The sequence below is a fragment of the Mytilus galloprovincialis genome, chromosome 11 (genome assembly GCF_965363235.1).
Source record: "Mytilus galloprovincialis chromosome 11, xbMytGall1.hap1.1, whole genome shotgun sequence".
NCBI classification, from domain to species: domain Eukaryota; kingdom Metazoa; phylum Mollusca; class Bivalvia; order Mytilida; family Mytilidae; genus Mytilus; species Mytilus galloprovincialis.
The window spans coordinates 85,621,299-85,637,953 of NC_134848.1; the positions used below are offsets into that span (position 1 = coordinate 85,621,299).

Below are 16,655 nucleotides of genomic sequence, written 5' to 3' on the forward strand. Positions count from 1 at the left end.
TAGAAAAAAACATCATTTTTTGCTGTCTATTTATCAAAATTAAAAACATTGCACTATTTACAGTTTAATAAAATTTGGTCCACATTATCTCCCTGCAAAATGAAACAAAATGTCATTTTAAAAATAGGGGTCAATGCACTCGTTTTCAAATTAAATCAGTTTGAATGATCAAAATCAGTTGAAAACTGCATCTTTTCCCGATATGTCACAGTTTGACGTCGCAAAAATAACATTTTACATTAGCAACAATCATTACCTCCCCTTTAAATGTATTGTATGCCCTTAAAGTGATTACATGAAAAAGATATAGTGTAAATTCAGAAATTTTTGGGATGTTTTTATTAATGCCAAAAATGCAACAAGGTTATAACCGCAATAATTTAAACTTGTATTCTGAATTTTTTTTAAATGAATAAAACAGGATTTTTCTCAATATTCCAAAAATTTAAATAGCATTTTGCTCAAAAATTACAAAATTGCAATAATAAATGCACACACAATAATTTCTGAATTAACAGTAATCTTTCTGTTTGTTTTAAAATTCCAGTAGGCTTTCATTAAACTTTTTTTAAATTGATAAACATTTGCACATATGTCATGAAGATCTATAAAACATTAAAAACAAACAAACAAAACTTCATAACAAATCTTAACAATATCTAATTGTATAAATAAACCAATTTTTTAAGACGTTTCGGCCATTGGCCTTCTTCAGTTAACAATATCTGTCAGCTATTATAATCATACATAAAATAGCAAATTAACAAGTTGAAAAATAAAAAGGTCATTGTTAATGCATACAATGATTAACAATGAGACAGAACATCCACATGGAAGACTGGTTTATATAGCACTTATACTGGTCTGGTACCCATCAACAAACAAATCTAAAAAAAAACATACAATAAATTACTAAATTATAATGTTGATTAAACATGGTAAATTAAAAATAATTTGCCTTCTAAATTATGTGATGCAAGTTAGTTGTCATCCTGTTGGTGGCATGACTGTGATGGCTTTTTTATTTTGTGTTTTAGAGTCGCTAGTAAAACTAAATTTGAGTCAATTCATTAATGACAACTTGTCATCTTTTAGACTTTTATTCTTTTATATATTATCAAAACACATGAATTTTTAGTTTGAATACAAAAAGCTTTTAAAAATGTAAGTCACTCAAACTATGTCTAGAAAAAATTCCCTTGGTACTTTTTAAAATTTAACCATCACTTTGAAATGGCTTCTATCTCAGAAATTCGCCAATAAGAGTTGTCTCCACAATACCTGCCAACTGTCACTATTTGCGGGGGTTTTTCCCCATGGAGACTCACAAATTGAAATTTTGTAAGAGCAATTTTGTCCACAATATAAATTAAACAAAACAATTAATTTTCCAATGAATTTAGGCCTATAAAAGTATGAAGAAGCCAAAAAAAAACAACATTAAAATGTATTTGCAGGCCCCCGTGAAGGTTTTTTAGGACTATGACAGCCATCTTGCACGCAAAACCCCCATGGGCACTTTGAAAAGTTAGCAGGTATGCTCCGCTACAATATACAGTCAAAGTGCCTATCAAAATAAAGTTTACATTTCACATCAATTATCATAACTTCTACAAACCAGGCACTTATAGGGGATATGTTTTTGACTGCAAAATAATAAAAAATAACCTATATATGCCTGTCCCAAGTCAGGAGTCTGTAATTCAGTGGTTGTTGTTTGTGTTATATAATTATTTTTTTGTTGTTGATTTTTTTTGTATATAAATAAGCCTTTAGTTTTCTTGTTCCAATTGTTTTACATTTGTCAATTTATATTGTTGACCTATATAGTTGTTAATTTCTGTTTCATTAGGCCTCATGTGGAGAGTAATATCATTGGCAATCATGACCACATCTGCTTTTTTGGGATACGATTGCTTTTAAGCAATCTGTAGACTTATACAATTGACTCAGGACCATACTCAAACGTCATTCGTATTATTCTAAACATCAAGGAACATAATATTATATTAAAACCGATCACAATTTTAACAGAGGAATGTGTATGGAAAGGAGTCATACCCACTGACCCAAAGGTAATTAAATATTTAAAGACTTATGAATGGGGTTCCACCTATAATTCTCGTAGGAAAATAGGTGATAAGTTACGAAGTGAAATACCTTCTCTCAGTCTCAGTGACTAATGGAATTGATAGTGCAAAAATAAAACACAATAAGTACATTGTTCATACACTTGTATCCGGGATTGGCTATTTTTAAAGTTGAATAACTATTCAGTTTACATAAATTACATTTTAAGATTGCAGTTGAATTATTTTTGAAAATAATACTAATACGTGTATAAATGAAAACAATGGCAATTGTATCTCTCAAAGCAATCTCCTCTTTCATTATATATGACCCGTTTACAATACTAAAAGCTATGAAATCCTGTATTTAGTATACACACCTGATATATCACTTCATATTGTATAAACACCTAATATATCACTTCATATTGTATACACACCTGATATATCACTTGATATTGTATACACACCTGATATATCACTTGATATTGTATACACACCTGATATATCACTTCATAGTGTATACACACCTGACATATCACTTCATAGTGTATATACACCTGACATATCACTTCATAGTGTATACACACCTGACATATCACTTCATATTGTATACACACCTGACATATCACTTCATAGTGTATACACACCTGACATATCACTTCATAGTGTATACACACCTGACATATCACTTCATAGTGTATACACACCTGACATATCACTTCATATTGTATACACACCTGACATATCACTTTACATTGTATACACACCTAACATATCACTTCATATTGTATACACACCTGACATATCACTTCATATTGTATACACACCTGACATATCACTTCATATTGTATACACACCTGACATATCACTTCATATTGTATACACACCTGATATATCACTTGATATTGTATACACACCTGATATATCACTTCATATTGTATACACACCTGATATATCACTTCATATTGTATACACACCTGACATATCACTTCATATTGTTTACACACCTGACATATCACTTCATAGTGTATACACACCTGACATATCACTTCATAGTGTTTACACACCTGACATATCACTTCATAGTGTATACACACCTGACATATCACTTCATCAGTCAGGGGCATTACTTAAACAAGTAACAATTAAAATTACCTATACAAGTAATGTTGAAAATGAGGCTAATTTGAATATAACTTATATAAGTAATGTTGAAAACGAGGCTAATTTGAATATAACTTATATAAGTTATTTTTCTGAATATTATTTTATAGGTGTCCAAGAATACAGATTTTACTAGCTTTAAATATTTTTCACAGTTATCTGGTTATTTTTCCCTTGATATATAAAAACTAATTCTTCAGAAACACTAATTAACTTTCCGACGCACTCATCTTTCATACCGACGTTTCTGGGTCAAAGATTGGTCTCTTGGGAGTAATAAATTATCATGTTCCTCTAAAATCTTGAAGGTAGACTGATATAAATAGATAGATACTTGTGAATTTATTAAGACCTGAAGTTATATATAATTTGTAACCTAAATCAATTACATATGTGCCTTAGATAAGTGTAATTGCTATTTTTTTCAAAAATATTTGAAATAACTTATTCAAGTAATATTTTTGTCATTTTTCTCAAAGTAACCCTTTATCTCTATACTCCTCTCAAATCTGATAAATTCTTTATTTTATGATATAGAATGATGTTTAAAATCATGAAAACTACATTTAGTCTATGTTACTATTGAAAATTAAAATAACTCTATTAAGTAATTTTATTATTTTTAAAATAAAAACTTACTTATATAAGTAATTAAAAAAAATAACTTGTTTAAGTAACGCCCCTGACTGTTCATATTGTATACACACCTGACATATCACTTCATAGTGTTTACACACCTGACATATCATTTCATAGTGTATACACACCTGACATATCACTTCATATTGTATACACACCTGACATATCACTTCATATTGTATACACACCTGACATATCACTTCATATTGTTTACACACCTGACATATCACTTCATATTGTATACACACCTGACATATCTCTTCATATTGTTTACACACCTGACATATCACTTCATATTGTTTACACACCTGACATATCACTTCATATTGTATACACACCTGACATATCACTTCACATTGTTTACACACCTGACATATCACTTCATATTGTATACACACCTGACATATCACTTCATATTGTTTACACACCTGACATATCACTTCATAGTGTATACACACCTGACATATCACTTCATATTGTATACACCTGACATATCACTTCATATTGTTTACACACCTGACATATCACTTCATATTGTATACACACCTGACATATCACCTCATATTGTATACACACCTGACATATCACTTCATATTGTATACACACCTGACATATCACTTCATATTGTTTACACACCTGACATATCACTTCATATTGTATACACACCTGACATATCACTTCATAGTGTTTACACACCTGACATATCACTTCATAGTGTTTACACACCTGACATATCACTTCATAGTGTATACACACCTGACATATCTCTTCATATTGTATACACACCTGACATATCACTTCATAGTGTTTACACACCTGACATATCACTTCATAGTGTATACACACCTGACATATCACTTCATATTGTATACACACCTGACATATCACTTCATAGTGTATACACACCTGACATATCACTTCATAGTGTTTACACACCTGACATATCACTTCATAGTGTATACACACCTGACATATCACTTCATAGTGTATACACACCTGACATATCACTTCATAGTGTTTACACACCTGACATATCACTTCATATTGTATACACACCTGACATATCACCTCATATTGTATACACACCTGACATATCACTTCATAGTGTATACACACCTGACATATCACTTCATAGTGTTTACACACCTGACATATCACTTCATATTGTATACACACCTGACATATCACTTCATATTGTATACACCTGACATATCACTTCATATTGTTTACACACCTGACATATCACTTCATATTGTATACACACCTGACATATCACTTCATATTGTTTACACACCTGACATATCACTTCATATTGTATACACACCTGACATATCACTTCATATTGTTTACACACCTGACATATCACTTCATATTGTTTACACACCTGACATATCACTTCATATTGTTTACACACCTGACATATCACTTCATATTGTATACACACCTGACATATCACTTCATATTGTTTACACACCTGACATATCACTTCATATTGTTTACACACCTGACATATCACTTCATATTGTTTACACACCTGACATATCACTTCATATTGTATACACACCTGACATATCACTTCATAGTGTTTACACACCTGACATATCACTTCATATTGTATACACACCTGACATATCACTTCATATTGTATACACACCTGACATATCACTTCATATTGTATACACACCTGACATATCACTTCATAGTGTTTACACACCTGACATATCACTTCATAGTGTTTACACACCTGACATATCACTTCATAGTGTATACACACCTGACATATCACTTCATAGTGTATACACACCTGACATATCACTTCATAGTGTTTACACACCTGACATATCACTTCATATTGTATACACACCTGACATATCACTTCATATTGTATACACACCTGATTAATATATCATTTTACATGGTATACACACCTGACATATCAATTCATATTGTATACACACCTGACATATCACTTCATATTGTATACACACCTGACACATCACTTCATATTGTATACACACCTGACATATCACTTCATATTGTATACACACCTGACATATCACTTCATATTGTTTCTTTTCTTTTCTTCTTCTATGGAATCTATGGAATCTGGTGAGAAAAACATATAAATTGTCAAAATGTAAGCTGGGTCGCACAGAAATTTAATAAAATGCACATATACAGTGTAACCTGTGTTATCAGACCACAGATAAATTATCACGTTGTGATTGGTTAAACGCTGTCACGTGGTGACCCCCTATGAGACTGTAGGGCATTAGTAAGTTTCACAGGGGGTTCATGACGCATTAATGGTGACGTCATCTATTAATGTTGTTGTGTTTTATTGTTTATTTTTCAACAAAACGCAGCAGAAAAAGTCAAGCGTCTGATAAATTTGTTATACGGTTAACACTGACCCCCTTCAGATCCATAGAGGGTGAATAAAATTCATAGGGGATTCGGCCTCCAGCCTCACCACCTATGGATTTTACTTACCCTCTTTTGATCCGTAGGGGGTCAGTAGCGAACCATATAACTTATCTTATTCAACTAACTAAGGGACCACATAGTCAGGTTACTTCTGCAGGGAAAGACACATATGGAACCATGAAAATGTGTCTGTTAAGACAGAATGATGGAATATAGAGGTGATGGAATAGACAGGTTACACTGTATATGTACATGCATAAGACTTTGAATAGTTTTGGAACTTTCAAATACGGATTTCAAATGTTTGGCTTTAAGCGTTCTTGATGAAAAACAGCTCTTTGGATGCATCCAAATTTATTTTTTTTTAAATATAGGGGCCGCTAAGTATGCGATCTGGGCTACTTAGATATTTATGAATCAGCAAATTATTGACTAAAAATATTTATCATCGTACATACCAACAGAGACATTGTCATAATCGTGTCCAGTGTCAGATTTATCGGGACTCAAGTTGTTCAAGTTTACGTTCAACTTCTCTTTAAACAGAAAATCTTTTTTACTGGGAACAAATTCTTCATAACCATTGTCTTCTGCAACCACGGCAACTATTAATCATAAACAAAAATCATACATATATTTATTATTTAAGCAGATATAGATATAATTACTATCAACAAATATCTATAGATTATCGTTGATCATTTCAACGAGATTGATTTCTTGCTTGAATTGATAAGGCGAAAGGGAGAAAAGCAATAAGTTGAGATGACCAATAATAATCTGTTTATTTTTACTTTACCTATGACGTCGTTGTAAAATTCAAATCAATTTTATTAGCAACGCCACATGCCTACTGAGTTTCTAGCATTTTCCCATCTCAAGCAAGTAGCATGATATTAAAAAGTATTATTAAAAATTTAAATTAATAGAAAGTCTTCAAACAGTAATTGTTTTTGAAATTTTGAGTATTAGTGGTAAAATGATAAATGATAAATGATACATCCATTCTCATTTTAACATTTATTCAACCTACCATTAGAAAGGTTTGGATTTCCAAAATCAGCATTGATATTTTTAATGGTGGTATACCGATCGTCAACTCCTTCAGCAACAGACGTACAGGAAGTGGGTCTATCTGTACAGTTGTTATGGCAACCGTCTGTTGACGCTGATGTTGTGAAGTTTGGATTATTTATTCCTGATATCTCTGCAAACGAAGAGAACATTTTATAAGTATGTCATATCTACTGAGGCTGAACACTGAGGTTTATATATTTTATCTATAAGTATGTCATATCTACTGAGACTGAGAACTGAGGTTTAAATATTTTATTTATAAGTATTTCATTTATACTGAGTATTATATATTCCTTTTCAACATATATTGCTGTCTGATTGACATAAATGTTTACATCTTTTTTATACATTTCAGTTGTACTACCCTGAAAAATCAGACTGTTTTACCCAGTATTAAGGTTGGTCTTCCACCATCTTGAATTATATGTGGATTCATTATTACTCATTGGATACCAACTTTCATTGATGCATGTGAACCATGAAATTAAATGTTGAATGAATAACAAATGTTCAATAGGCTGATAAGCAGACTTCAGTTAATCCACTGAAATAAATATTCTTGAAAATGCAAGTTTTCCTTACTCCACAAAAATAGGTATCCCAGAAAATGAACAATTTTTTAAGCACAGTCAACCTTATGTTTATTTTAATTAAAAAATATGAGGTGAGGTGGTAATATTGCCAATGAAACACCTATCTATCAAATGAATACTAATGTTAATGTAAGCATGTTTGGTTAATCATTTTTTTCCTACGAGTCTTAATTAACTACTCAACCTTTTGTGAGTAGACCTAGCATTTTAATATTTTATTGTAAGACTTGGTAATTCAAATACTCAAAATCTAACTGTTGAGGTGGAGATCTTTTACAGCACGCCAGATCAAAAGGTTGAAATTGCCTCTTTTATGATTTGTAGAAATCCTGATCCTTCTCTTTCAATGATCATGTGATGTTGGTGTGTCAAATGAAGTAGGGGCATAAGAAGCCGAGTAATTTAAGTAGTCACAACTGTCATCACTATAGCCAGTCAACACTGAGGATGTGAGTTCAAGGTTCACTAGAGTCCAATCTTAATTGACCAGGTTTGTCAGATTCTCTATAAAAGGTCAGTGTCCTTCTCTGGACACTCTCCGGCTTCCTCCACCAATAAAAAATGGTTGCCACAAAATAGCCCAAAAGTGGCGCTTAAAAGTGGCATTGAAACACCAATCAATTTTAAAATAAGTACTCACCAGATTGTGAACTAGAGAAGTGAACAGAGTTGAGGATTTCATTCTCTTTTTTCAACCTGCTCATTCTCCTGTACATGTAAACTCCTACAAACAATACGACCAATAGAAACAACACAATCATTACTGTCACTATGGCAACAGCTGGATCTGATTCTTGAGGGGCCGTCTCAGAAGGTGAAATGATATGTCCTACTGCATCTCGACCTGAAAGAAGAAAAAGTCTAATTATATGAAGTTGGGTTGCTGTCTGATTGACATAAATGTTTACATCTTTTTTATACATTTCAGTTGTACTACCCTGAAAAATCAGACTGTTTTACCCAGTATTAAGGTTGGTCTTCCACCATCTTGAATTGTCAAATAGGCTAGAACACAATACCATTAGATTTTCAATCAAGTCAAAAAATTTAAAAGCAGGAATGATATTTACTTATATGAAAATAATTGTAAAATTAATAAAGGAATCTACAGGAATATTTACTATTACATGTTATAACCCCAATTTTTCATTTCAATATTCTGAAAGTATTTCAAAAGAACTATCTTCTCATAATCATTTTAGACTACCTCCTATTCACCTTTTAATGCTTTCTGTATTTTTTTCAGTATCTGTAGCTTGAAAACAAGCTTGGTAACTTATCTGTTTTATTATATTTTTGAATATACTCAATACATATTACTTTTGGAAAAGTATGAAAAGATTTTATTATTTTCATTAATACATTTGTAACCTGCCTAATGCGACACCTGAGTTTCCAACAAGCTGCTTTAATCGACACATTTTCATGGTCCCAAAATAAGTCTTTCCTTGCAGAAAAACCTGGAGTATTCCAACACCCTCCTTAATCTGACATTTTTTTCTTGTCCCCTGTATCTCTGATTTCACACATTACACTGTACTTCAGATGACAGTTCTACTCTCTACACTTTATCAACATAGCATTGTAGATAAGGGTTACATACCTATACACCCATACACCGGATTACATTCCTGTTTGTCTCTACACTTTATCAACATAGCATTGTAGATAAGGGTTACATACCTATACACCCGTACACCGGGTTACATTCCTGTTTGTCTCTACACTTTATCAACATAGCATTGTAGATAAGGGTTACATACCTATACACCCGTACACCAGGTTACATTCCTGTTTGTCTCTACACTTTATCAACATAGCATTGTAGATAAGGGTTACATCCCTATACACCCGTACACCGGGTTACATTCCTGTTTGTCTCTACACTTTATCAACATAGCATTGTAGATAAGGGTTACATACCTATACACCCGTACACCGGGTTACATTCCTGTTTGTCTCTACACTTTATCAACATAGCATTGTAGATAAGGGTTACATACCTATACACCCGTACACCGGGTTACATTCCTGTTTGTTTCTACACTTTATCAACATAGCATTGTAGATAAGGGTTACATACCTATACACCCGTACACCGGGTTACATTCCTGTTTGTCTCTACACTTTATCAACATAGCATTGTAGATAAGGGTTACATACCTATACACCCGTACACCGGGTTACATTCCTGTTTGTCTCTACACTTTATCAACATAGCATTGTAGATAAGGGTTACATACCTATACACCCGTACACCGGGTTACATTCCTGTTTGTCTCTACACTTTATCAACATAGCATTGTAGATAAGGGTTACATACCTATACACCCGTACACCGGGTTACATTCCTGTTTGTCTGTACACTGACATTGTTTAGCACAGTTTTCTCCGTAATACCCAGTAGTGCAGGCTGAAAACACAACAAAAAAAAACATTAAATATATTTCATAATGTGAATCAAATTTCACTAGAAACAAAAATTTATATTCAAATTGTACAGACAACTATCTAAATGTCAGTTCAGGGATGTGGTTTTTAGTTGAATTTGTCATGTGACTTCCATCAATTATTTCTATACTACCCTACAGAACGGTGAATATGAAAGTGAATGAAACTTTTAATAGAGCAGGGATACAGATGATGCCCACAATCTCATAAACTCAAGAACATATATACCATAATAAAGAGACATAACTAAAGAACATATATCATAATAAAGGGACATAACTCAAGAACATATACCATAATAAAGGAACATAACTCAAGAACATATACCATAATAAAGGGACATAACTCAAGAACATATACCATAATAAAGGGACATAACTCAAGAACATATACCATAATAAAGGGACATAACTCAAGAACATATATACCATTATAAAGGGACATAACTCAAGAACATATACCATAATAAAGGAATATAACTCAAGAACATAAACCATAATAAAGGGACATAACTCAAGAACATATACCATAATAAAGGGACATAACTCTAGAACAATAAAAGTGATGCAATCAAAATTCCAAACTTGATCTGAGTTTTAAAATAAAAAGGTTTTGCATAAGTTTCTTGATATTTGGTTGAAGAAAACTTAATTTAGAGAATGGAAACCATTTTGGGCTGTACCTACAGCCCAAACATACAGAAAGACAAGGGTAAAAATGGCAAGGGACATAATAATAGATTTCATCTGATATCATGTGACTTACTCTGAGACCAGGTGACTTACTCTGACACCATGTGACTTACTTTTGAGATTATGTGACTTACCCTGACAACATGTGACATACTCTGAGATCATTTGACTTACTCTAAGACCATGTGACTTACTCTGAGATCATGTGACTTACATTTGAGATTATGTGACTTACACTGACAACATGTGACTTACTCTGAGATCATTTGACTTACTCTAAGACCATGTGACTTACTCTGACACCATGTGACTTACTTTTGAGATTATGTGACTTACACTGACAACATGTGACTTACTCTGAGATCATTTGACTTACTCTAAGACCATGTGACTTACTCTGAGACCATGTGACTTACTCTGAGATCATATGACTTACTCTTAGACCATGTGACTTACTTTGAGAACATGTGACTTACTCTAAGACCATGTGACTTACTCTTAGACCATGTGACTTACTCTGAGATCATTTGGTTTACTCTAAGACCATATGACTTACTCTGAAATCATGTGACTAACTATAAGACCATGTGACTTACTCTGAGACTGTTGATTCACTCTGAGACCATGTGACTTACTCTGAGATCATTTTACTTACTCTTAGACCATGTGACTTACTCTGAGACCATGTGATTTACTCTGAGATCATTTGACTTACTCTTAGACCATGTGACTTACTCTGAGACCATGTGATTTACTCTGAGATCATTTTACTTACTCTTAGACCATGTGACTTACTCTGAGACCATGTGATTTACTCTGAGATCATTTGACTTACTCTAAGATCATGTGACTTACTCTGAGACCATGTGATTCACTCTGATATCATTTTACTTACTCTTAGACCATGTGACTTACTCTGAGACCATGTGACTTACTCTGAGATCATGTGACTTACTTTGAGAACATGTGACTCCCATGTAGCCAGGTAAACATTTACAGAAGCCATCACTTGGTCGACAGTATGCTTGGTTCTCACAGTTACATGTGGTTTTACATCCTATACCATACTTGGACTTTGGACATTCTGTTTGATAAAATAATGATTGAAAATTAATAAGTAGTGTTTTGTTTAAATTTACTTTAACAATGTTTATTATCTACTCAGCTGATTATTGAAGGGGGAGGCAATGTCATCCTGGGTTCTCAAAATATTTAAGTACTGTAAACCAACTAATTTTCGCGAGCGATTTAATTTGGCGACTTTTGCGAGTAGATAAATAACGCGAATATAAATTGTCGCAAAAAATGATTTCCTTATCTTACTACATACATTGGATTAGAAAATCGCGAAAATAAATCGCCACGAAGTGGGCTAGAAAGGGCTGAACGCTAAATAAAGTATCCGTGAAAATAAGTTGGTTTACAGTATTTTTTCCCAATCAATGATTAGTTATTGACTTTTATGCATATGACTAGATTATTGTCATTCCTATGTCATGTGACTGGCAAATGGTTGTCACTTTTATGCCATGTGACTGGCATATGGTTGTCATTTTTATGTCATGTGACTGACATATGGTTGTCACTTTATGTCATGTGACTAGCATACGGTTGTCACTTTTATGCATGTGACTGGATTATTGTCATGTTTATGTGATGTGACTGCCATATGGTTGTCACTTTTATGTCATGTGACTGGTAGATTATTGTCATTTTTATGTCATGTGACTGCCACATGGTTGTCACTTTTATGTCATGTGACTGGTAGATTATTGTCACTTTTATGTCATGTGACTGGTAGATTGATGTCACTTTTATGTCATGTGACTTTGTTGTAACTTTTTTGTCATGTGACTGGCAAATTGTTGTCCTTTTTATGTCATCTGACTGGTAGATTGTTGTCACTTTTATGTCATGTGACTTTGTTGTAACTTTTATGTCATGTGACTGGCAAATTGTTGTCCTTTTTATGTCATCTGACTGGTAGATTGTTGTCACTTTTATGTCATGTGACTTTGTTGTAACTTTTATGTCATGTGACTGGCAAATTGTTGTCCTTTTTATGTCATCTGACTGGTAGATTGTTGTTACTTTTATGTCATGTGAATTTGTTGTAACTTTTATGTCATGTGACTGGCAAATTGTTGTCCTTTTTATGTCATCTGACTGGTAGATTGTTGTCACTTTTATGTCATGTGACTTTGTTGTAACTTTTATGTCATCTGACTGGCAAATTGTTGTCCTTTTTATGTCATCTGACTGGTAGATTGTTGTCACTTTTATGTCATGTGACTTTGTTGTAACTTTTATGTCATCTGACTGGCAAATTGTTGTCCTTTTTATGTCATCTGACTGGTAGATTGTTGTCACTTTTATGTCATGTGACTTTGTTGTAACTTTTATGTCATCTGACTGGCAAATTGTTGTCCTTTTTATGTCATCTGACTGGTAGATTGTTGTCACTTTTATGTCATGTGACTTTGTTGTAACTTTTATGTCATCTGACTGGCAAATTGTTGTCCTTTTTATGTCATCTGACTGGTAGATTGTTGTCACTTTTATGTCATGTGACTTTGTTGTAACTTTTATGTCATCTGACTGGCAAATTGTTGTCCTTTTTATGTCATCTGACTGGTAGATTGTTGTCACTTTTATGTCATGTGACTTTGTTGTAACTTTTATGTCATCTGACTGGCAAATTGTTGTCCTTTTTATGTAATGTGACTGGTAGATTGTTGTCACTTTTATGTCATGTGACTGGCATATTGTTGTCATTTTTATGTAATGTGACTGGTAGACTGTTTCCAATCTTATGTCAAGTAATGGACAATTTTCATCCAATCTGTCTATATAGATATAGGAAGATGTGGTATGAGTGCCAATGAGACAATACTTTCCATCCAAGTAACAATTTATAAAAGTAAACCATTATAGGTCAAGGTACGGCTTACAAGTTAACATATAGGTCAAGGTACGGCTTACAAGTTAACATGTAATATTAAAGTATCTTTATAAATTAAATGTTGTATTAAACATGTTTTCTAAATCAACATTATTTATTGAAAATAATACAGTTAATTTCATTTAAATATCAATCTGTCATTTTCAAAAATAAAATAGAAACTGCATAATTAATTACCAGCTTGACAGAAATCTCCTCTAAAGCCAGGTAAACAGATACACGTCCCTGATCTATAATCACATAACCCTCCATTGTCACACTTAGGACATTTGTCTAAACAGTCTACTCCCGATGTTCCTTTGGGACAAACTGAAAGCAGAAAATGAACGTAGTTAGGACATTTGTCTAAACAGTCTACTCCTGATGTTCTTTTGGGACAAACTTAAAGTAGAAAATGAAAGTAGTTAGATTTGTCTAAACAATCTACTCCCGATGTTCCTTTAGGACAAACTGAAAGTAGAAAATGAAAGTAGTTAGATTTGTCTAAACAATCTACTCCTGATGTTCCTTTGGGACAAACTGAAAGTAGAAAATGAAAGTAGTTAGGACATTTGTCTAAACAGTCTACTCCTGATGTTCCTCTGGGACAAACTGAAAGTAGAAAATGAAAGTAGTTAGGACATTTGTATAGTCTATCAGAGCTATTCCAATTAAATGTTTGTAGGAGGTTAGAAAGGGAAGTTTTAATAATTGAATGGGTTTTTTCAGTACGCAAAATTATCTAAAAAAAAAATGGTTCATGGCTATAGGGATATTTTTAAGCCCATTCCTACCCTCCCACGTACATTGTTTCGGAATAGCCCTTATATTGTACATTGAGTTCAAACTGAAAGTGAATATGAGAGCAGTTAGGAAATTCTATTGTACTCTTACAACAAAATAAAGGTACAAATCAAAAGAAATAAATATAAAAAAAATTGTTTAAAGTCTTTACCTGCAAACAACAAGGTACAGTGCGAGGTACAGCTTTTACAATTCACCTTTTCAGAAACTAAAGGACTATGGGTAATCTCATTGTTCGTACACCAAATTTAAATAATGTAACGTCATCGGTTGAATTTCAATCGTTTAAAATGTTTTTAACCAATCACAACGTTTTGGTGTACGCTTATTAATTTATTACCTAGAATGCATTAGATTCTGAAAAGATGAATTGATATTAGAGCATATCTCAATAATCACAAGATATAACTTTTGTACAAATAATATTTCAAGCTGGAATTAATTAGATTCACACCTAGAAATGATTAATCACATTTCCAGATTATCTTTAGAGGTTGAACAGTGCATTTTGATATTTGGATTTCTTTCATTTGTTCTATTTCATGAGCAAAAATGGAAGTAATCATTTTCTTTACAAATAAACAGTATAGGACAATTCTCCATGAAAGGATAGATAATAAAAATAATATTTCAACCTGTATTTATTTAGATTGACACTTAGAAACGATAAATCCCGTTTCCAGAATATATTGAGAGGTTGAAATATGCATTTCTCAAAGAATGAATCTGAAGTTTTCAGGAAAGTATATTACCCAAAGTTTTTGTGTGTCACTGGGTTGATGTCTTATTGAAGTCACCCTTTATTCACCCCCTATTTTTAATGTTATTTTATATGTGACCATGATATATAGAATAATAGGTAGTTTCCTTTTTAATACCGTCTATATCATGTGGAATACTGTAAATTCAGAAATTAATGCGAGGTTTTTATTATTGCGAAAAATGCGACTGAGTTGTAAACGCAATAATTTAAACTCGTATTTTGAAATATTTTATATGAATTTAACAGGATTTTTCTCAAAATCGTATAAATAAAAATCGCATTTAAGTCTAAAATGACAAAATCGCAATAATAAATGCACGCAATAATTTCTGAATTTACAGTATCTAGACGAGCCTGTTAGGGCGAGTTAAGATATTCCATATGATATGGTCAATATCAAAAATGAAACTACCTATTATTCTGTTTATTGGTAATTATGACGTCACACAATGTTATGACGTCACGCAATGTATTACCTAATATTTTCAGTGATACAGCCAGTACGTTGATACTCGAAAATATCAGGCAGTAAGATCAAAGGAAAAATATACAAATTACAGTATGTCACTGGGTTGCTGTCTTATTGAAGTCACCTTTTATTCACCTCATGTTTTTTAATGTTATTTTATATGTGACCAGGATAGTAAATTACCCAAAGTTTTTGTGTGTCATTGGGTTGATGTCTTATTGAAGTCACCTTTCATTTATACTAATAACAGACTCTATTTTAAAAGAGTAAAATCCATTTTATTCCTTTTTATAATCTTTTTCAATGTTTACTATAAATGAATGCCGATTTCATAAAGAAACACACATTTTTTACAACATTCCATGTTTTTATTCTTATAATTGATAAAATTTACATTTATTGTTCGGGAAATTTCCCAAAATATATGAAATTTCAAAATATTGGTGGTAAAAATGTATCTATGACAACTATTTATTCGGGAAATGTCCCGAAATCATTCTCAACATTATTATTTATTACATATATGTTGGCAGAGCATTTTAACAATTGCAAACAGATCTGAA

General features: G+C 32.5%; 1 protein-coding gene across 1 annotated transcript in view; it reads right to left on the minus strand.

Moving 5' to 3' along the window:
• Positions 1-543: 543 nt before the first annotated feature.
• LOC143052951 (uncharacterized) overlaps positions 544-16,655 on the minus strand; it is a 91,187-nt gene continuing 75,075 nt past the window's right edge. Inside the window, exons 17-24 of the mRNA XM_076226131.1 lie at positions 14,255-14,386; positions 12,071-12,199; positions 10,296-10,385; positions 8,613-8,816; positions 7,336-7,509; positions 6,761-6,907; positions 5,924-5,981; positions 544-887 (exon numbers count right to left, since the gene is read on the minus strand). Coding sequence (XP_076082246.1) covers positions 5,932-5,981; positions 6,761-6,907; positions 7,336-7,509; positions 8,613-8,816; positions 10,296-10,385; positions 12,071-12,199; positions 14,255-14,386 — 926 coding nt within the window. The 3' untranslated portion in view covers positions 544-887; positions 5,924-5,931. The remainder of the gene's footprint in view (positions 888-5,923; positions 5,982-6,760; positions 6,908-7,335; positions 7,510-8,612; positions 8,817-10,295; positions 10,386-12,070; positions 12,200-14,254; positions 14,387-16,655) is intronic.